The sequence below is a fragment of the Humulus lupulus genome, chromosome X (assembly GCF_963169125.1).
Source record: "Humulus lupulus chromosome X, drHumLupu1.1, whole genome shotgun sequence".
In the NCBI taxonomy this organism is placed as follows: Eukaryota; Viridiplantae; Streptophyta; class Magnoliopsida; order Rosales; family Cannabaceae; genus Humulus; species Humulus lupulus.
Window position 1 is genome coordinate 160,085,087 of NC_084802.1, and position 22,552 is coordinate 160,107,638.

Sequence of the window (22,552 nt, forward strand, 5' to 3'; positions counted from 1 at the left end):
AATATGCCATATAAAACTTAAGAAAAAAAAGCTGCTATATTTATCAAATTTTTTTTAAAAATCTCATGTTTTCCCTAATTTCCTCAATCAAAACTAATTATGTCATTTTGCTTAGAACCCATTGATTTAAGGCCCGAAGCAACAAAAGGTCCATGTTACCTTAGCAAAAAGCGCAAACGATAGATCCAAATACAAAGCCCAAACTGAGAATACATCACTTTCATCACTGTTTTCCCACCCTGTAGCAAAACCCGTCGTATAAGTTGTTTCACCCATACACTGTCCAAACATATCGACCCCTCTCTCTCGCTCTCTGCAAAACCCTCTGCGCACTCTCCTTTTCTCTCTAGAAATCAGCATGGGAGCTGGGCGCGAACTCCAAATCTCGCTGGATGGATTGAGGGAAAAGAACCTTATGCAGCTAAAGAAACTCAACACCGCTCTCTTCCCTGTTCGCTACAACGACAAATACTACGCCGATGCTCTCGCTTCAGGCGAATTTACCAAGCTAGGTTCGATTACGCGCCTGGATCTTACTCTATTAATGGGTTTCCCTTAGTTTATTTCACTCAACGATAATTTCCTTGCCATTTTCCTTAGCCTTTATATGCAGAAAACTCGATGATTTTGCTTTCATTTGGAGTTTTGATATAATTTCCACTGTTTTCTTGTAATGCCTCATTCCTTACAGAGTTTCAGGCCTTTGTGTATGGTTTGGATATAGAAAACTCTTACTGGCTTTGTTTCTCTTTTTCTTATTTACTGCTTCTCTATCGTTCTTTTTCTTTTTAAATTAATGGTGGTTTCATGGTCGTCATTGTTCTTTTGGGCTCTACTTTTCTAAAAGAGTGATGAGTTTTACAAAATCTATTGTTCGTGCGTTATATAATGTTTTTGTTGATTGTTTTGGCTTTAGTGCGTTTTTCTTTCTAGGCCATGTTGTTTATTCCATCAGTGAAAAATAGGTGGCTAAAGATTCTTATTACCCCCAACATAGAAGGAAATAAGTTGTGTTAAACTTTCATAGCTAATTTGGTCCCGGGTAGCTAGCAGTTTGTAATGTAAATTGCAACCTGTTTCGTAATTGTCATATAACTGCTGTGATGTTTTTTTTGGTATATGTCAAACTCTTACGCATGCTTGCTGTTAATATTCTGAAAGGTCCTAGAACTTCTTTCAAGTATTTATATTGGTATTATCCATTTTCCCGAACCGAGCTTTCTATTTGTTGTTATACTAGTTTGAGCTTTATTTTAGTGGAATGAGCATTCAAAAATTGGTATTTATAACAATGTACCGAACTTATCGTCTGGAAGAGTTTTCTTTTTGTTTATGGAGTTTTTCATACTCTTGCTAATCTTTTCCAATTTGAATGGTGTATTATATTCAAAAGTATTGTTGACACACTGCTTCTAAAATAAACTTTTTGGCTTTAATCGCAAGCCTTAGTAATTTATTTTCAATTTGGTTGAGCTGTGTTTTTATAAACCAATCATGTAATTGTTGCTTCATCAGAAAATTATCTTCTTTGGTTTTTTATTCTTTACCATCCAACCAATCCATTTCCAATTTAAAGGATGTGTTTACCTCACTGTTATATTCCTATTTGTTGGAAAACTTTTTTCCTTCTCTTATTCAGCATATTATAGCGATATATGTGCTGGTTCTATTGCCTGTCGGCTTGAGAAGAAGGAGAGTGGTGCTGTCCGCATTTACATAATGACTTTGGGTGTTTTAGCAGCATATCGTGGGATAGGGATTGGTAAGAAATCATTTTTTTTTCTTTCCCGTTATTGTTGTTTTCCCATTGTTTGTTCCCCTTAAAACCATGTCTCGATTGCTATAAAGTGAAAATGCAATTAGCCCTGCCATAGTTTAATATTTTGAAGCTTTTACCACTTGTGAATCAGTAGATTGGCGGCTTAAATATATGATGAAAACTATAAATGGGATGTGGAAGCAGCAGCAGTTTGAGATATTTGGCTAGAAATATTTATTTCGCAAGTTTTGCAGTTTATTTGTCTAAATTTCAGGGGGTTTTGCAGGTTCAAAGCTTGTAAACCATGTTCTTGATCTCTGCTCGAAGCAAAACATTTCTGAAGTTTATTTGCATGTGCAGACAAATAATGAAGATGCCATAAACTTCTACAAGAAATTTGGGTTTGAAATCACAGAAACTATTCAGAACTACTATACAAACATCTCCCCACCGGACTGCTATGTTCTTACTAAGCATATAACCGAAACTCAACCCAAGAAATAGTCCTTTTGTTTTTTCCCCTTCTTCCAGATGGTGTTGTTTCGTTTACTTCATACTCCCTCGGTTATACTAGATTTCTCAGTAGCATAATTTTTGAGGCCATAAAAACATGCCAGTCGCATCTATTTAGGCCAAGGTCTTAAGCAGTTCATCTGTCTTTTATTGATCAGATTAGCCTTGTTTCTTTTTCTCCTTGTTCAATTTAATTTTATTGGGACCAAATAATGTTCTGTATTCCTCCCATTAAGCATACAAACATTCTGGAATGTGCTGACGGGGTGTATGAATTGATTTCTTTACTGGGTTACAATTTTATGCAAGAATTGCCAACAAAAGTTAGTATACTACTAATTGATTTAATAATCCCATTATTTTGATTACGTTGAAACCCAAATTCACGTAGTTCTTAAAACAAAATTTATGACAGGAAAATCAAATTTTGCCCATTAATACTAATTTTTGTTTTTCAATTATAAATTGTGGTTTTTTATAAGGGGTTTTTGGAAAAATAACTAAGTTTTACATTTACAATCTCAACGGCTGATGTAAAATGCCTCTTTCTCTAAAATTTAGAGAAAAAATGGGGAAAATAGTCTTATAATGTATATAAGAGGTAAATTTGAGTTATTTTATAGTTTTATCTTTTTATACGTAGAGAGAGTTATAAATATTTTATTAATGTTTTAATTTTTTTAAAAATAAATATCATTATGGTGTAATATAAAAGATTTAGGTAAATTAGATTATGGTGTAATGTAAAAGATTTAGGTAAATTAGAGAAAAGTGTGTTTTGATAAAGTACGTTAAAAGATAGAGTAAAATACACTTTATATATGACAATATGTGATTTGGATAAGTAATTTATTTTTTTATTTAAAAAATAATTTATATATTAAAAGATCAAATAAAAATTATTAAAAAAAATCTAATAAGAAATTATTTAAAAAAATAAAAAAATTATACTAGAAAGTTAAAACATCATCTAAACTAAATAATTATCGTTAAAAACTTGTTCTTGTATGCCAAAAACTCAAAAAGCAAATATCAAACAAACTTGTTCTTGTATGCCAGATTTAATAATAAGAACAATTCTAAAATCTATATTCCCAAATCATTACAAAAAAAATTAACATTTCAAACTCATAAACATAAAAAAATTCCAAATCTAAGACTTAAAATCCAATAATAATCTAAATTTGTGTATATTAGAATTGTATTACTAAGTAACTCAAGTTAGTTTTTAATCTTACTCAGGTTGTTATTTTACTTTACAAGTTGTTTACAACTCATTCCAACTATATAAGTTAACTTTACTGATGTATTCGTTTAACATAAAAGAAATACAAAAAGCATCTTTTCTAATATGGTATTGAAGCAATACTAACCTTCCAAGAATCGTCTTCTTCCTTTTTTTTCTTAATGGCTCGACCACGTACAAGGAGCACAGCTCCGATACACTATGTTTCCCCCAATCCACCTCCAATCGTCGATGCAACATCACAGCCACAACCAGACGGAATTGATGAAACTCTCCCACGTCCAACAGCAACAGAAATTCATCCATTGTCCTCTTCCGTCAGCCATGGCTATATTCCGGCAATGACTCGACCTTCAACCGTATTTTCTACAGATCGACCTGCCCAAGATGATAACAATCCTTATTTCTTAGGCACTGGAGATCACCCAGGGCTTCTTCCCGCTTCTCTTCCACTCACAAACAATAATTTTCAACAGTGGAGGCGTGATTTCAAGATTTCGATTGGGGCAAAGAAAAAATTAGCGTTCTTGACTGTTTCTCTCCCTCCACCAGCACCAACAAATCCTCTCTTTCACTCTTGGCACCGCTGTAATCAGATGGTAATGTCTTGGGCCTTACGTTCAGTTTCTCATGATATCAAAAGTCGCATTATGTTTCTTGAAACTGCTTCTGCAATGTGGTCTGTACTCAATAATCGGTTTGATCAAGGGAGTGGTCCAAGGATTTTTGAACTCACAGAAACCCTCATTGCTTTTCATCAAGGAGATGACTCGGCCACCTGTTACTCTGTAAAACTCAAATCCTTCTGGGATGAAATCAACGAACTTTGCACTCGTGCCGCTGGACTCAGCAATCTTGATTTTCATAATTAAGAACAAGTTCTTCAATTTCTTGCTGGCCTTAATGACTCTTTTCATTCAGTTCGTGCACAAATCTTACTTATTGACCCTTTTCCGTCTCTGTCCAAAGTCTTTTCCATGATCATACAAGAGGAGCGCCAACGAAAACTTGCTTCCTCCCATAACCCCATTCTTATTGCAGCATCAACTTCTACAAACAATTTACCTTCCACAAACAAGAAGCTACGACCCACCTGTTCTCATTGCAAAAAACCAGGTCATTTGAAGGATAAATGCTTCTTCTTACACGGTTTTCCACCGGGGTATGGAAATCGTCGCACCAACAATGACACTCACACCAACAAAGATTGGAGAAAACCAACTGATTCTTTAAAAGCCCCTCCTCCTCAATCGTTGCAAGTCTCTGGCTCTTCAAATGACACCGGAATTTCTACTCAAGCAACACTCACTCAACAACTGATTTCTCTTCTAAGTCAGCAACTTCAACAAGCAGCTCCTTCCATGGAATCTTCACAAGCAGCTGCTTCTAATTTCTCTGGTAACAAAGCCCCACTATTTTCGAGTCCTTGGATTCTTGATAGTGGAGCTAGTCATCACATATGCTTTGATAAAAATTGCTTTCAATCTTTTGACGAGAAACCTTTTGCTAAACATGTTTTGCTTCCTAATGGCACCACTGTCACATTTGGGAATATAGACACTGTCTAAATTAACACTTATATCACTTTATACAATGTCTTATTTGTTCCTCAATTCAAGTTTAATTTGCTTTCAGTTTAATCTCTTATAGCACAAATTTCAATCATCTTAACATTCCAATCTGATTGTTGCACAATACATGAGTAGACTTTGAAGATTGGGACTGCTAAGAAGTTTTGGAAACTTTACTATATTCATCAAGACAATGTTCATTTTTTAGGTTCATCAAACATTTTTTCTTCAAATTCTGTAATTGATGCTTTCCAGTGGCATTCACGGCTAGGCCATCCCTCCATCTATGTTACTAAAAACATCAATAAAACCCTCCATTTTTCAGAATCACTTTCTCACAATAACTTTTGCCATATTTGTCATTTAGCTAAACATAAGAAACTCCCTTATATCTCACATAATAATTTCTCTGCTCATGCTTTTGATTTACTTCATCTAGACATTTGGGGAACATTTCACCAACTAAGCATTGAGGGATACAAATTTTTTCTCATTATTATTGATGATTGCACGAGATTTACTTGGATTTTTTTGTACTCAAATCCAAATTTGATGTTAGTTCAGTTATTCCTATTTTTTTTTTACTTTTATCAATACTCAATATGGAACTAATATCAAAGCAATTCGTTCTGACAATGCCAAGGAATTGAATCTCACTTCTTTTTATGCTACTAAAGGAATTATACACTATCATTCTTGTGTTGACACTCCACAACAGAATTCTGTTGTGGAACGAAAACACCAGCATATTTTAAATGTTGCACGAGCACTTTCTTTCCAATCAGTTCTTCTTTTAGTCAATTGGAGTTTCTTAGTCAAAACAGCGATATATCTTATCAACCGCACCCATTCAAAATTGCTGAAAAGTAACACTTTTTTTAAGCTTTTACATAATAAAATGACAAATTATGACCACTTAAAATCCTATGGTTGTCTAGCATATGCATGCAATCCTTCTTTATTTTCTAATCATAATGCAGGGAAAAATGATACTAAGGTTACTGATTCTCCACAGGTTCAGCAACACCAAACCAAACATCCAATTACTACCAAAACAGGTCGCACCATTATCCCACCTGCACACTTATCTAATTATATATGCACTTACACTACTGCTTCTTCCTCAACTACACACCACATTTCCAATTACCTTGTCTATAGTAAATGCGCCCCATCTTTCCAAGCTGCCATTTTAACTTCCACCATTGTTTCTGAACCAACCAGCAATTCTAAAGCCTCACAAATTTCTGAATGGCAGCAAGCCATGCACCAAGAATTCACGGCTCTAGAAGCCAATAATAAAACTTAGGATGTTGTTTCACCACCCAATGGTGCTCATCCAGTAGGTAATAAGTGGATATACAAGGTAAAGTATAATCCTAATAGTACTATTAATAGGTATAAAGCTCGGTTAGTAACCAAAGGTTACACTCAAATACCCGGGGGTTGATTATCTAGATAATTATGCACCCGTTGCTAAGTTTAACACATTTAAAGTAATGCTTGCTCTTGCAGCTCATAATAATTGGGTTGTGCATCAGATGGACATCAACAACGCCTTCCTCCATGGGCATCTTGATGAAACCATCTACATGAAACTTCCACAGGGATATTCCACTAAGGGGGAGCTACCACCTAACGCAGTATGCAAACTCAACAAGAGTCTTTATGGTCTCAAACAACCTTCCAGACAATGGTACGCCAAGCTCAGCCACACACTTCTTGAAGAAGGCTTCAAACAATCATCCTCCGACCACACACTCTTTATAAGAAATAGCTCAGGTTTTTTCTTAGCCCTTCTCGTGTATGTGGATGATATAGTTATAACTAGTAACAATGAACAAGCTGTTATTCAAGATAATAAATTTAAATTAAAAGATTTGGACCCTATTCATTTTTTCTTAATCCTTGAGATTGGTCATAAGAAATATGGAATTTCTGTATCACAAAGACCTTTCACTCTTCAATTGTTTTCTAATACAGGGTACTTAGGTTCAAAGGCTGCCTCCACCCCTATGGAACCAAACCTCAAACTCAGCAAGGATTGTGGTGTTCCTGTTCATGACCCCAATACTTATAGAAGGCTCATTAGAAAAATGATATACCTCACCATCACTATGCCTGACATTAGCTATGCAGTCAATCAACTCAGCCAATTCCTTGTTGATCTGAGACAACCTCACTTACATGCTGCACACTGCTTACTTCACTACCTAAAGGCAACACCAGGACAAGGACTTTTTTTTCCATCCTCTACTAACACTACAACAGTTCCTCAAATTACTGCCTTTGCTGATGCTGAGTGGGGTAGCTGTGTTGACCCTAGGAGATCCATCTCAGGCTATTGTGTCTTCTTAGGCAACGCACTAGTGTCTTGGAAGTCGAAGAAACAAATAACTGTGTCCCGTTCATCTGCTGGAGCAGAATATCGTGCCATGGCTAACACTACACCTGCTCTACTCTTTTGTGACAATAATGCAGCCATACATATTTAAGAAAATCACATCTTCCATGAAAGAACCAAACATGCAGACATTGATTGTCACATAGTCAGAGAAAATGTTCAAAGAGGACTGCTCAAAATGATACATGCCAACTCCAAGGATAATCTTGTTGATCTTTTAACCAAGGCCTTGTTCCCTATTGCTTTCCATAACTTACTCTCCAAGATAGGTGTTAAAAATTTTTACACCCTATCTTGAGGGGGAGTATTATAATTGTATTACTTAGTAACTCAAGTTAGTTTTTAATCTTACTCAGGTTGTTATTTTACTATGCGAATTGTTTACAGCTCATTCCAGCTATATAAAGTCACTTTACTGATGTATTCATTTAACATAAAAGAAAAACAAAACCTATTTTCTAATAGTGTATGAGCCCAGCCCTGAGATCCCCATCCTCTCTTGCCTCTAACCATCAGACAACAAATTTAAGATGAAGGCAGAAAGTTGTAGATTTGGGAATTACTTTGTGGATGGCCAAGAGAATCCACTTTTGAGGTTCATAAGACCTCAAATTATAAGACAATTTGAATTGTGAACAAGTCATTTAATGGTTGAAGGCGCACTCAGGTGCGGAACGAGGCTCGTGTGGTGAGGGCCATCGACGAGCAGCAAGGAGCCTCAGCGACTGGCGACCCCGACTATTGGTGACCGACAAGGTACGTCGGGGATTAGATATGTCTAATAGCAACTTTAGCAGACCCTTGTGTTGAAGGCGCAATCAGGTGTGGAAGGAGGCTCGGGTGGCGAGGGCCACCACTGAGAAGGAGGGACCTCGGTGACCGACGACCGATGACTGGTGACCGACGAGGGTCTCAGGGATCAGCTACGTCCGATGGCGACTTTAGTAGATCCTTGTTGTGCGCGTTCGTCCGACTTGTGCATCTAGCTAGGGCGATTGGCTAGGGCCATTTTCTTTTTTCGATTGGTATTGGCGTGGCCATCTGGGATCATTTGGCTTCATGCGATGGAAGAAGTAGGCTGATACTTGCGAGTCTTGCCTCTTCTTGAGTATTGGGGAAGTAGTGAGGGCCACTCCTTACGGCGACTGGTGGTGAATGTTGTGTCTCGAGACTTTGTCTTGACACATCATCGCTTCGTAGGCCGCCTCGTGGAAGTGTTGAATATGGGTATAACATTTGCCCCCAAGTCAGACTCTACGTTGGTGTGGGCCTGACTTTCATAGTTGAGGGGGCAGTTTGCCTATAGTAGTCTGTCACTTCTAACGGTGCACAAATAACTCGTATTTATAGACCATGAATCCCTGATCACTGTGGACTCGTACTGTCTTTACTGTGTAAGAACTCATTGAAAGATGGTGTCCTGACGCCTGGGATGGTTGATGGGACGGATGCTCAGCCCGTACTCGCGTAATCTGACCGTGATCAAGAATACGATTCGTGTCTCTTTTTCTAACTTTTGATGATTGAGGTCGCCGTTGGCGGGGTGAAGAATGGCGATTGTTGACAGGATCCCGGGCGCTGCCTTGTAATTGGTGTCATTGGGGTTTCTCCATTTTTGGGAATTATTTTGAGTATTTGGTACTTCCCTTTTCCATCGAAAGTGAGTGGGTCCTGCTCCAATAGTGCATCAGTAGGTGGTGGCAGAGAGCCTCCTAGGCTCTTTCTTTTATAAGGTGGCGATGAGGGAGGGGACTTGTACCCTCACTTTCCTTATTTTGTGTCTTGATAAATCAAGTATCCACCTCTGCCTTCTTCTTCCACGGGGAAATACTCAGTCATTGGAATGTTGTGGCGGAGCGCCTAGTCTAAGAGCCTATAAAGGTGGTGCCTTTCTATTTTCATTTGGTGTTTCAAAAGAGGTGGTCATTTCTCTCCTCTAGCTTGCCACCCCCCTTTGGTTCCTCTATAGCAAGTGCTCTCGTCTCTCGCCTTTGGGTCCTCTCCTCCAAGCGCTTTCTTTATTGTGGTAAGATCCTTTGCCAATTAATTTCGCATTTTGTTTGAAGTTTGCCTTGCATTGGTCGAGTGCATGTGTTCTTTAATGATCTCCCAATTTCTTGCTTGACCCATAAAATTGATGATAGAAATTGAGTGGGCTAGGTAGAACTAGGCACATTTGTAGGAGTTGTACTTTGGGTGATCCAATTTCGCCATTGGGGCCACTTAGGTCCCTTGCGAGCCTCGGGTTTCCCATGGGTGTTGATTGGGGCAACAAGCTCTGTTGGCCACGGGATCTCGGTGGCTCGGCGGTGAGGGGTGCTAGGCCACTAGGGGATCTTATTGCCTGGGCCCTTGGTGACTGCGGCGTTCGGTGACGAGGGGCGCTTTGTAGTTGGGCACTCGGCGATTGGGGTCCTCGGCTACTAAGCACTGGGCGACGAGGGGCCTCAACAACTTGGTGTTAGGCGAGGGCTGCGTGCGAGGGTGGCTGATGGAGGCAGAGGTGCTACACACATTAGGCGAGTGATGGGTGCATGCGAAGGGCTCGGCGCTGGTCGCTGGGGCATGCGGGGGTACTCGCGAGGGGGCACTGGATTCGCGCAAGGGGCGAGCACTGGACACATAGGAGGGGCTCGGCGCTGGAGCACACGAGTGGTGCTGGATGCGCACGAGGGGCGAGCGCTGGGCACTGGCGAGCTGAAGGGCATTGTGGTCTCGGCTACGTCTGTACTGCTTGGTGTCAGGTTTCCTGGCCTTGCCTTTGGGGACACGGAACCTCATTGCATCACTTTCTCATACAGTGGCGTGTGTGCCATTGTTGGTTTACTTCGCTCGCGCTTTGCTGGTAGATAGTGTCGCTGTTGCCGGGCCCTTTTCACCAATCCATTGTAATATGGACCATTCTTAAAATTCATTTGTACTGACTCTTTAAATGTTGTCTATTTCACGTATCCATTTGATTATATGTCTCCTAGACAACCTCCTTAGGCTAAGGCCCGCCTGAAACGCAACGTTGCTCGACCTGCCATCATCGAGTTAGTATCCTCTTCTTGCGGTGGTTCTTCTGTCACTGTTAGATGGGTTCTTTATATGCCGCCTTCATCTATTGAGGGGGATTTCACCTATCGCCCTTCCATTATGAGTACTGCACAACTGGCACAGATGAGATCGTGGCACATTATTTATGACGATGATGAGTGCCGGCTTCCTAAGTTGGGCGAGCGTCCAGATTGCCCCCCGGAGGGCTGGTAGGCGTGGAGCCCCTGTCACTGCGACCTCGGGGCATCCTTCCCTTCCATGATTATTTGTCCAGCATCGTCGATTATTTTCAGGTGGCACCGTTTCAGCTGTCACCTGAATCTTATTGTGTCATCCTTGGGCTCCACATGTTGTACCACATCTTAGGTTGGGAGTCTCCCACACCCCGCGAGATCCTCTTCCTCTATTAGCTCCAATTCAATCCAGGAGGAAAGAAGTATGAGTTCTATCACCTTCACGCCCATAGTGGAGTCTCGGACATGGTAGTCAGTGGGAAATCTAACGCCGGGGACTACCCATTCATATACTTGTTCACGAGGAGTATTAGCTCCTCTCACCACGCCTTTAGGGAATTTGGTAAGTATTCCAGTCGTCTTTCTTTGCAATACTTCTTAGGAGTATTAGGGCATCATTCTCGTCGTCCTGTGGGGGAGTCCTTGCCATTGGCGACCTGCAAGCTCCTTCACAGGGGCGGTGGGAGTCACCTGACTGTACTTGATTTGCATTAGTCTAATGCGTGTGTTTGTTTTAGCAAGTATCCCTACTCATTCGTCGGCAGGGCCCCAGTACGAGGGTTGCTTGAACCATCTCCATGCTAGAGTGCCGCCAAGTACAAGACCACACACTTCATTCTTTTCGACCAAACCCTATAGCTTTGCAGCTTCTTGGGCGCGGACCAGTATCTTAATGCAACGAAGCCCTTCCCGCCCCTAGAGCACGTTGATGAGAGAGGATTTCCCATCATTATTCTTACAGGAAGTGACATGGTAGGTCGTGGAGTTCCAAAACCTCATGGTGGAGACGAGGTGGAAGCCGGTGATGAGGGGCCCGCCGTGGTCGGCGACTAGCGACCGGTGACCCCCGAGGTGGGAGGTCCTTCAGCTCCTAGCGTGGCCCATTCTTTGTCTTGGGTGTTTTATGATGCCTCAAAGCTTTTTGAGGTCGGCACCTCTGGACCTTCTCAGGTGCAGGGGGAGTCTTTGTGATCCTCGCTGTACTGCTCATTCCCGCCTCAGTGGGATGGCCTTTCGACTCCTACCGTAGCAGAGCTAGCATATATGTAACGCCTTGGATGCCAAGACCATTACACTGTGTGTTTATAAAAGTGCAAGACTTGCTAATCAAATCATTTAGTTAGAAACGTGTTACTGAAACTAAAGTTGAACTAGGGTTAAAAGATTTCGGTCACAAAAGTTTCATTTCATATAATCAAACATTCTTTTACATGGGTACCCAAAAGTAATAACGTTTAAAAGACAGTTTACAAAATCTTAGGATATAAATACAGCCACTAGCCACTCTAAGGGCAAAACAGACATTTAGGCTTTTCCCGTCCTGTACTACTACTCGGCCGTGGCGACCGATTAGCCGACTATGTACATTCAACCTCAAAGCTCTCCCACTCAGGACTGGTCCACTTTACCCTTGCCTTTACCTGCACCACGTAGCACCCATTAGCCAAGGCCCAGCTAGAAAACACAATAACAGAGCATAATCACCAATCAAATAATCAGATAATTCATACATTGTAATCACATACTCAATAGTCCAAAACATCCATATAATCAGGCATTCAGCATACCAAGCTTATCAATTAACATTAACAACCAATTCACATATAACAATCAGGGTCGACGCCCTTAGGTCGCACCCCTATTTATCCCACTGACTCCGGCCCGCTTAAACCGAGCTTAGTGAATATCAAGCTGTCCTCAGCTACTAGTGGCCGAGCCGCGCCCTGTGCGCAAATATTGATTCCGGCACTCTTAGGTCGTTTATCACATGTCCCATGGCATAATACCATCTATGACATCATACAGATATAGGGAGCTTTTAGTCCCAACATAATCACATAACCGGGTGCAGTTTTCTTACCTTTGATTCCGTTAGCTTTTAATCAATGAAACCAACCCTCAAGCACGATCCCTTCCGAGCCCTAGCGTACACCTATTCACAGCCATAAATCATAATCATCACCAAACTTCAATTCCAAAACCTAGCCTCGACACCAATCCTGAGCCCTTGGGAAGCCCTAATTCCACCAAACAAGGTGATGGAATCAAACACCGAGCCCCCGGGCAAAAACCCTAAGAAATAACCCAAAAACCCCCTTCTGGAAACAGGCATAAAGAAGGTGCTATAGCGCTACAAACAGAGCCAAAAGGCTCTTTGACCACAAGGCCTACTGCTGTAGCGCCGTAGCGCTAGCCACAACACAACCAACTCTGTTTTTTTTTCTTCCTTCGATTTTCCCCGAGCCAAACCTCTACAAAATCCTTCCAAACCTCAACCATATCCCAAAACAAGCCTACCAACATCTATAACACATCCCATAAGACCCAACCATATGAAAATCAACCAAATGCACCCCAAGATAAATAATTCACCATGATTGAGCTCAAAACTCGGTAGAACAACAGAAATTCAGGACTTTGAAGCTAGAACTGCTTACCTTTGATGGAGGTTTTCGACCTAGGTTATCTTCCACACCTTCTTAGCTTTCAACCTCTCAAAACTTCAGTCTTAATTCCCTAAAATTCTCATCAAAATTCAGCTTAGAAAACCATTTCAACACCAAAAACCAGAAACTGAAAACAACCTTGAAGCTTACCTTAATTGGATGACTAATCCCTGCTGAATCCTCAAGCTTAATCAAGGTCCCAAGTGTGAAGCCTTAGCCTAAAGTTCCTATGAATTTTCAGCTTCAAACTCCAGAAGAATGGATGGGAAAATGGTAAATCGAGAGAGAGAAAAGGATAAGCTTTTAGGTGTTTCGTTTTTCCTTCTTTCTTCCTTCTATTCCTTTCTTTCAGTTTCCCTTTGATTCTAAACTTTCCACTAAGTCATAAAGCAGACTAAATACTTATCTCTGATTTTAAGCCAAATGACCACATTGCCCTCCCAATAATAACTAAACCTTTAAATCATTCTAAGGGCATTTTGGTCATTACTCCAAATTCCTGCTAACTCCTCGAGTGTCTTTAGTAATTACCACTTACCTCCCGACACCTATCTAATTACCAATTATTTTCCTCAATAACAAATAATCTCCAATATATTCTCTAAATTCCTAGAAATACCCCCAGACTCACCCCGAGCCGGGTATAAATTCCCGCCGTGACTTTTCCGCTAACCCGCTCACTAGGATCGCCTTGGGTCACAAGCTACAGACATATCCACATAATAATGTGGTCTCAACAATTTATCACAAATATTTACATTTATGCCCTCAACGGGCCAAAATTACAAATATGCCCTTGTAACCTAATCAGGGCCTACATGCATACTAATACACATAGCTATGCATTACATATATCCAAATAATCATATAAGCATGCTTATCACATAAAACATGTATTTTCACCATTAATTCACATAACTTCCAATTGTTTCCTCTCGGCACACTAATCAAGGCCCTTAAGCCTTATTAGTAATTTTGGGTCGTTACAGTATATGCCTTTCTTCTCCACTGATCTGTGTGGTCACAAGCTTGATATAGAGGATGAGGTGTTAGTGGGGTCCATCTTGGAGAACTGGGCTGGTTAGAGTTCTCTTGATTCTCTTCAGAGTGGAAGGGTGCCTGCTAGTGGGCTTTCTTTCACAGATTTGTTGGGTATTTAGTGCCCACTTGTTGCCAAAGCTATTTATTTGGGCTTATTTATGTGATGTCATGATTTTGCTTTTTCCTCGTCTGACTATTTGATTTCTGAATTGCAGGACCCATGGACCCATCAGAATTATTTTCTCAGCCCTTGACCATTCAAGGGGGTTCTAGAACGCAAAAAAAAGACCTTCGACCCAGAGTCAATCATGCGGGAAAGCCCAGATGGTCAGGATCCGACCTCTAGCTGTTGCTCCCTCCAGTCCTGTTCCATTAGATTTTCTTCTAGAGAGAGCTTTGTTCCTGCAGCGTCAGCGTGCACATTGCCTTTTTCCGCACCGACTTCTTCAGAGTTGCCACCTACCGCGCCTCTTCTAGCAAGCGTTAGCATGGTGAGAGGAATGCTGTAGTCCATAGCATTAGGCCCTCACCTCCTTCGCAGCAACCACTAGCTCTTATTTTGACTTGTCGCGCCAACCGATGGAGAATAATGTTATAGTAACCATTTTGACTTGTCTCCCTTCCTTTATGTTATTGATCATGTCCTCATAATGTACTTGCTTTGTGTTTTAGGTGGTGCTGACTGTTGTGAATCTTCATCGCTAGCTTAAGCAGGATGCTGAAGATCTTTTGAAGACTCGCTCAAATTTTGAGAGCACCCTTTTTGTCCTCAAGAGCTCTCCCACTGCCCTCGACGCCTCGGAGCAGGAGCTCGCGAGGGTCCACTCTACCTATGAGGACACTACCAGAGTGGCGACATCTTCCCAACAGAATGCCAAGGCATGGAAGATTCAACATGAATCCATTGACGTGCTTCGCATGGCCAAGGGAGACAAGTCTGTCGTGATGTTGAGGCGACTCACAAGAGCAGCAGCGAGAAGACCAACAACATATTGTTCTCTCTTTGGCACTTCAAACATGGAATTGACTTCAGGTTTATTGGTGAGCCAACTGCCAACATCATTTCATCATACTGTTGGGCTCACCTAGCTGAGGAGACAAGCAAAGGGGAGATAGATGACAGTGTTGCCAAGGACTCAGGGAACACCGTTATGGACGTTGCTGATGAGGTTGGTGTTGATCGGGCTGCCCCAGAACAGGTTGGTGCCAAGGGAGTTGCATCTGTTGAGGCTCTTGTTTGCAAGGTGGCCACTGGCGAGGGGGCTATTGGCGCGGGCGCCATGGGCAAGGGTGTCACTAGCGAGGGCGCCAGTGACATGGGCACCGTTGGCATGGATGACTGATCCACCAACCCTGTATAGGCTCCTTATCACTGTTTTTCTTTATTTTTATTTTTTACATTGGACTGTAATCCCATCTGTATGAACATTGCCCTTAACTTGGTCACTTTTTGTTGTATATTGATGATAACTTCTGCTTGCTTTCTGCATTTATGCTTGATGTTGCTCCACAAAAGTTTCCAAATTTTTCCTTTTTGGCTGTTGTTTACTTGCATGCTTCATTCTTTATATACTTGTTGATGCAGTTTTTCGTCAATAAAAGATTAAGAAATTCAATTAGAGAGATTAAGTTTGATAATAAACCATAAATAAAAAGTCACAATACTTTTACGTGGTTCAGTGGTTAAAATCAACCTAGGCCACAAGTCACTCTTATTAGTGCCATGGAACTCTTGAAGAAATTCTTTATGACAATTTCAACAGAGCTTTGGCATACAAGATGTTGATCCCTTTTACTGTCCATTCCCCTTGTATTTGTATGGAATTATGATGGAATATATTGGGTAATCGTAGTATAAATGGTAAGGTGCAATATTGGGTAACTTCCCAAATTAATGGACATTTAAATATCCTAATTAAGCCTATTTTCCATTTACATCAATCAATAAATATATATAACGATTGCATGCATTTATTGTGCATATCGGACATCTGAGTCTGTAGGGTTCTTTCATGTGTGTCGTTGAACCAGCCTGAGCTAGATGCCATTCTCGAGCTGGATATGACTGGAACAGGATGGCTTGACTTAGATAATGCTCGGGCTTGTTGCAGGCGATCTGGACGATGGGCACCTCGATCTTTGTCATTTGCATCTTTAACAGTTTGGAAGATCCTGGGCTGTTCTGGACTCAGTGATACAACCTCGACCTACTTGGTTCGGAGTTAACGAAACATCTTCGAAGTCTTGCCTCTATTTATTTCGCGCCAGCTGTACCCCGAGCTAGATAGTTGAGCTCGTGTTTTTTGGGTACAACATTTTTCCCCAAGTCCCTACTCGTGCATGATGTCACTCCTAACATGCAAAGCAGGGGCTTTTCATCTCCTGTTATGAGAAAACGTGCCCTCCCACTCACTCGATTATGGGACACTTGTCTCCTTGTCTTATGCGTTTGTTCGAGTTTCGAGTACTGTGACAGTTTTCTTGTAACTTTTTGCCGCCATTTGCTTTATTTAATTCTGACCTTAGAATTTTAGGTCGCCACATCTTCTGTTATTAGAATTAGGTTACATTCCTAGGTCGCCTCTAATGGGTTATTTTGTAATCAGGCAAACTAAAATCTTCGTGATGGCCCCTCAAAAGATAAAGAATGTGATAGGTTCCTCTTCTTGAAGTAAGGATAATGAGGTCGCCCCTGAGACCCCCATTCCCCACTTTGGTCCAGTGGTGGAGAAGGAGATCGAGGTAGGACCTGATAGTTTCTTTGAGGTAGAGAGGATCTCATCTCGAATTACTTCTCAACCCAAAGTGAATAAAATTATGCTAAGTCACGGGATCTAGATGATTCCCAACTTCTATGCTCAACCTCCATTGGAAGGTGAGCGAAGCAGCACCCTGTTGGAGGATGAATTTGGGGCTTGGAGTGATGAACACTTGAAGGTAGGTGCCTTCCTCCAACTGGATCAGTATTTCGCAAACTTCTTGAATTACGTGAAGCTCGCCCTTCCCAGCTCTCGCCGAATTCCTATTGCCTCCTTGCAGGATTAAAGTATTTATTCCTCAAGAACAAGTTGGAGGTCCTCACTCCAAAGGAAATTTTGTATTTTTTCTTCCTGAAAGACAATGCAGATGTTAAAACTCGAGGTGACGGTTTCTACTACCTCACCTTGTTTCCTAAATCCTCCAGCATCATTGACCTCCCCAGCCATCCAAATGACTTTAAAAACCAGTTCTCTATGTCAAACAGTTTCTGGAACAATGAATACTGTTACTTCAACTGACCTCGTAAGTATCTCTGCTCCTTAACTCTTCATCTGATGGAGTTATTTCTACTTTTGCTAAGTTTGCTTATTCTGATCGAGTTATTATCTTATGCAGCTATTTACAAGAGAACGGAGTGGTCTGAGACCCTTGGGGGTCAATACCAAACTTTGGCCAATGCTCTTGCTAAGAAGAAGGATTTCAGGGCGGTGGTGAATGACGCCACCATGGTGGCATGCAAGATGATCAAAGAGGATCAAACATTTGCCATCAAGCCTCGAGGACCTCCCAAGGAGCTTCCTCCAATTGTTGAGGAGGTCAAGAGAGGAGGTCGTACCGTTGGTGTGAAAAGAAAGATCACTGAAGGCGGTCAGAATTCCAACCAAGATCCTGCTAAATAAGGGGCAACAGCCGGCACCTCCGGCCAAGGTAATCAAGATAGGGAAATAAACTGGGCTGCTGCCAGTTTTAGACTAGTCCGATTCAATCCGAGGGAGTTTGTGACCTGACATCCTGAAGACCCAGACCTGAATGTGACTTTACATCAGTGTGTTGACCAATTGGTCGTTCGCCATGATTTCACCTACCCTAAATATACCGTTGTAGTAGATGACACTTTACATTTTAGGTCTACCATTTTTGAACAATATTGTAAAAACCTCCTGTCATGGCGTTCCTTGCGCCATGGTTCCTTTACCTCGGGTATTAGGTAGGCTGAGTATGATCCTAGTCTAGATAAGGAGCTCGAACCCAGTAGGTCCCATTAAGTTGTAATGCTAGAATCTCCCCCTCCCCCAATAATCCAAGAGTTAGAGGTTATATCCAACCCGTTCCATAATCTGGAACTGATCGTAGTAGTTTCCTCTAGTTCAGAGGGTAGGGTCTTATTCTGTTACTTTTTGTTGCTTACATAGTTTAAATTATAAAATTCTGTTCTAACTTTTCTATCCATCCTTGCAAAAGAAGACATGAACCTCAAGGACATCTTCACCACTGGACCTGTCATTAAGAGGGCGAGGGTTTTGAAGAAAACCATTTCTAGAACTGGGACTGTTGCTAGTTCTCTAGCCAAGACTAAGGGGACCAGTTTCGCCCAAAAGCAGCTCCAACCTTCTGTGGTTACAACCCAAGATGCCCCTCCTCCATATCCTCGTGATGCTTCGTACGTCCCACACGTCGTCCAAGCCACACCCCCAACTACTATGATCCCAGGTCCACCCATTGAGGTGGGGAAGCACCCAAAACCCATGCGTGATTTGCTCCAGGAGATCACGAGCCACATGACGAGGAATGCGAACTTGGTCAGCACTTAAGAGCTGCAGGCCATAGAGGCAAGACCCTCGGTGACCCTCCTCGAATCTACGTTGGGGATGACTCTGACCGTAAGTCTTATCCTTATCCTCCTTCCTTAATTCCATGTTTTCACAAGTTGACCCTTCTTGAATTATTTGTTGCAGTCTGGCATGGCTTAGATTTGAGGTATTGCTCGGATCCGAGCTGAGGTGGAATCCTCCCAGAACAATGAAAATATTGCCAAGGCGCAAGCTTTGGAGGTGATCCAGAGCCACGATCAATTTCTAAAGGAGGTTAAGGACTTTAAATAGAAGATTTCAGAGGTCGAGGAGAAGGCCCAGTCCAAAGCCAGGGAGGATGATGCATGGATCAAGGAGCTTGAACTTCAAGTGAAGGGCAAAGAGGCCCAGATTGAGAGCTTCTTGGAGTAGATGTTCTACCGATTCTTGGCGTACAATCAGGAAGAGGATTTCTTGTTCCTTGACGCCCAAGTCTGGGGGTGCTACCTTGCCATGTAGCAAGACCAATTGGTGAAGGAGCCCGCAGAAATGGTTTACACGACATTCAGAGCTGGTGGACATGGTGGGGAAGATGAGGTCTCATCCCAAGGTCTTGATGCCAGAGCTAAAGGTTGAGAGGCTCTTCTTAATTTATTTTTATACTTTTTTTGGCCGAGACAATTGCCTTGTAATGAGACTTTTTAGGTTGGTGGGGTATTGTAATCCCTTGTAATGAGACTTTTTAGGTCGAGACAATTGCCTTAGGGCATTGTTCGAGGTTAATTATCCTCATTTACTTTATAAAACTTTATTTATATATGTTGATTTTTTTATGTACCATCTTTCTACTCCCCCTTTTTCTATTGATTATTATCGTTTTTATAAACTTTTGAAACTTTTATACACTTGCATAATTATAGGAAATGCTTTTTAGAATGAAATGTTTGCTTGATAGCTCGACCAGTTAATTTTTAGTCATTGACCTGGTTATATCCATGATTTTTGATTGCCTATTTGGGCATACTTGTTAGGATTCAGTCCTCGGGCCTGGTTTAGCTCCAGGATTTTTGTACCTAGTTAAATTCTAGGATTTTTGTTTTGTTTTGAATTTTCTTAAATTAGTTTGCATTAGAAATTGGTTTGAAAAATTGAGATTTATCTTAAGTTTGTAGAATATTTCAAAGACTATCGAGGGTTATATCCCCCCAAGCGATCAGAATTATATATATATTCTAGATCGCTTTTACATAATTAACTCGCGCTACATAACAAGAATAAATTGAAAAATTCTAGTACCATGTTTAAATTACACAACAACCTTATACTATTCAAATCCAAACAATAGAAAACATGACTTTCATTCTTAAGCCTTACAAAAGATGAATTAAATAGAACTAACAAAAATTTCCTATTACTGACCATACTTTTTGAGATGCAAGGCATTCCAAGTTCGTGGAACCATCTCTCCATTCAACCGAGCTAGTTTAAAGGTTCCTTCCCGTAAGATCTCCACGATCTAATAGGGTCCTTTCCAGCTCGATCTCAGTACACCGTCTTTAGGGTCTATTTTAGTTAGGAATACCCTTTAGAGCACCAAATCTCCTAGTTTGAGTCTCCATTCTTTGACCTTTGAGTTGAAGTAGCGCATCAACCTTTGCTCGTAATGGGCAAGTTGTAGCTGGGAGTCTTCTAGTCGCTCTTTAATTAAATTTAGGGATGCATTAAGCAAGTTGTGGTTTCGATCCTGGTTAAAGGTCTTTTGCTTGCGAGACGTTACCAAAGCCTCGATTGGGAGAATAGCTTCGCTTCCCAAATTTAGAGAGATAGAATTTTGTCTAGTGGAAGTGTGATGTGAGGTCCGGTAGGCTCAGAGTACTTGTGGGAGCTGTTCGGTCCATCGCCCTTCTTTAGCATCCTCTAGCCATTTCTTTAGATTTTCCTTAAGGGTTTTATTCACTACCTCGAATTGCCCATTGGCATGAGGGCATGAAACGGAAGAGAAGCTCTTAATTATGCCATATTTTTTGCTGAAAGTTGTAAATAGGTTGCTGTCAAATTGAGTTCCGTTCTCCGAGACAATCTTCTTTGGGAGTTTAAATTGGCATATTATGTTTTTTTTTACCACAAAGTCCAGTATTCTCTTCGAGGTCATAGTTGCCAGCGGTTTGGCCTCAACCCACTGATGAGGACACCAAGACTAAAGATCCAAGTCTAGTTCCAATTGGTCTGGTGACGAGGGCGCGAGCCAAAAGACTCAGTTTAGGAGCTTGATGAGTCTTATTGTATTTTGTCATCTTGTATTTTTTATTTAGTCTTTGTTTATTTTGTGAAAAGTCAAACACTTGACTTGTGTGAGTCCAAGTCCTTTTGTCTTTAATTTTCGGTTTTCATTAGGAAGACAAAAGGCTTTTTTTAAATTTCGGTTTTGCTTTAGGAAGACAAAGGGGCTTGTCTTGATGTAATTTTCGCCTATATTAGGCCTTGAAAACATTTGGAAAAATCAGATTTTGATGAAATGAAAATTGAGAGGTTTTCTTCTTGAGTTCTTGAAGAGACTATTCGAACTTATCAAGGGTATTCCTTGTGGCGTTCAATCCGACTTATCAAACGGATTCCCATCCCCGTTTGTGGCGTCTTCCTCATACCAAGGTTCGTGCTTGGCTAAGCATTGGGTCGCGGTTCTTCATTCCCATATCCTGTGTTCTTGGTGGCTGCCATATTTGGTGTCGGGTTTCACCACAATCGTTGGTGTGGTTCGTATCACCCACTTTGTGAAATAGTCGTTTGCAACAACCGTGTAGCGAACTCCTCCCTTTCCCGTTGGCATCGGTCCAATTAGGCCAATCATATAGCAAATGGCCAAGGCGAGGAGATTAAGGTCAGCTCCATAGGTACAGCTCAGGCGATGGTGGAAAAATGTTGTCATTTGTCACATTTGAGGACATATGAGGTTGAGTCCTTTTTCAGTCTTGGCCAAAAATAAACCTGCCTTAACACCTTTAGGGTCAAGCTTTTCCCACCAACGTGGTCTCCACAAAACCCTTCGAGAATTTCTTTGAGGATAGCTTGTGCTTCCTTGGGCAAGAGACATCTTAGAAGAGGCATAAAGTGACCTCGTGTGTAGAGAATTCCCTCGACCATAACATACTTTGGGACTGGGTATAGCAGTTTTTGCGCATCCTTTTGGTCTTCAGGTAGTTTTCTAGACGTGAGATATTCAATGATTGGAGTCATCCAAGTCGGTCCTTCACAAACCATTTCGACCTCTCTCGACTCTTCATCTATGCTTGGTTTGTCCAAGACTTCCACGGGGACCACATTAAATGTGTCTGCCTCTTGGTGGTGGCGAGTCGGGCTAAAGCATCTGCACTTGAATTCTACTCATGTGGAACTTGTTCGATGGAGTAAAATTCAAACTCTAATAGTTCACTTTTCACGTTAGCTAGATACATGACCATTTTGATTCCTTGAGCTTGATATTCTCCCAAGACTTGATTAACCATGAGCTATGAATCACTGAAACATTGAATTTCCTTTGCTTTTAAATCTTTCGCTACCCAAACTCTAGCCAACAAACCTTCGTACTCCGGTTTGTTGTTGGATGAGTCAAAACCGAATCTCAGAGTTGTATGGGAGCGATGTCCTTCAAGTGTAATTAGGAGTATGCCAGCTCCATATCCGTTTTCGTTGGATGACCCATCAATGAAGAGTTTCCACAATTCTTGTGCTGGATCCCTCATAGGCTCTTC

The 22,552-nt window shown here is 41.3% G+C and overlaps 2 protein-coding genes across 2 annotated transcripts; both read left to right on the forward strand.

The window, feature by feature from the left end:
* Positions 1-262: 262 nt before the first annotated feature.
* On the forward strand, positions 263-2,526 carry LOC133803271 (uncharacterized). Its single transcript, XM_062241245.1, has 3 exons — positions 263-512; positions 1,640-1,762; positions 2,046-2,526. Exons 1-3 carry the CDS (start codon positions 359-361, stop codon positions 2,261-2,263), a joined length of 495 nt encoding a protein of 164 aa, XP_062097229.1. The 5' UTR covers positions 263-358; the 3' UTR covers positions 2,264-2,526.
* A 1,153-nt stretch (positions 2,527-3,679) lies between these two features.
* LOC133806407 (uncharacterized) lies at positions 3,680-15,758 on the forward strand. Its single transcript, XM_062244514.1, has 5 exons — positions 3,680-4,298; positions 4,440-4,916; positions 6,605-14,364; positions 14,469-14,850; positions 14,926-15,758. The coding sequence occupies exons 1-3, from the start codon at positions 3,680-3,682 to the stop codon at positions 7,582-7,584; spliced, it is 2,076 nt and encodes a 691-aa protein (XP_062100498.1). The 3' UTR covers positions 7,585-14,364; positions 14,469-14,850; positions 14,926-15,758.
* Positions 15,759-22,552: the final 6,794 nt, after the last annotated feature.

Excerpts from the sequence above, each read along its gene's own strand:
- LOC133803271 (XM_062241245.1), top strand. The coding sequence starts at position 359 with ATGGGAGCTGGGCGCGAACTCCAAATCTCGCTGGATGGATTGAGGGAA. Across the intron at positions 513-1,639 it reads AGGCGAATTTACCAAGCTAG|CATATTATAGCGATATATGT; the intron begins GTTCGATTACGC and ends TCTCTTATTCAG. Across the intron at positions 1,763-2,045 it reads ATATCGTGGGATAGGGATTG|GTTCAAAGCTTGTAAACCAT; the intron begins GTAAGAAATCAT and ends GGGGTTTTGCAG.
- LOC133806407 (XM_062244514.1), top strand. The coding sequence starts at position 3,680 with ATGGCTCGACCACGTACAAGGAGCACAGCTCCGATACACTATGTTTCC. Across the intron at positions 4,299-4,439 it reads AGGAGATGACTCGGCCACCT|TTCGTGCACAAATCTTACTT; the intron begins GTTACTCTGTAA and ends CTTTTCATTCAG. Across the intron at positions 4,917-6,604 it reads AGCTGCTTCTAATTTCTCTG|CTCATAATAATTGGGTTGTG; the intron begins GTAACAAAGCCC and ends TTGCTCTTGCAG.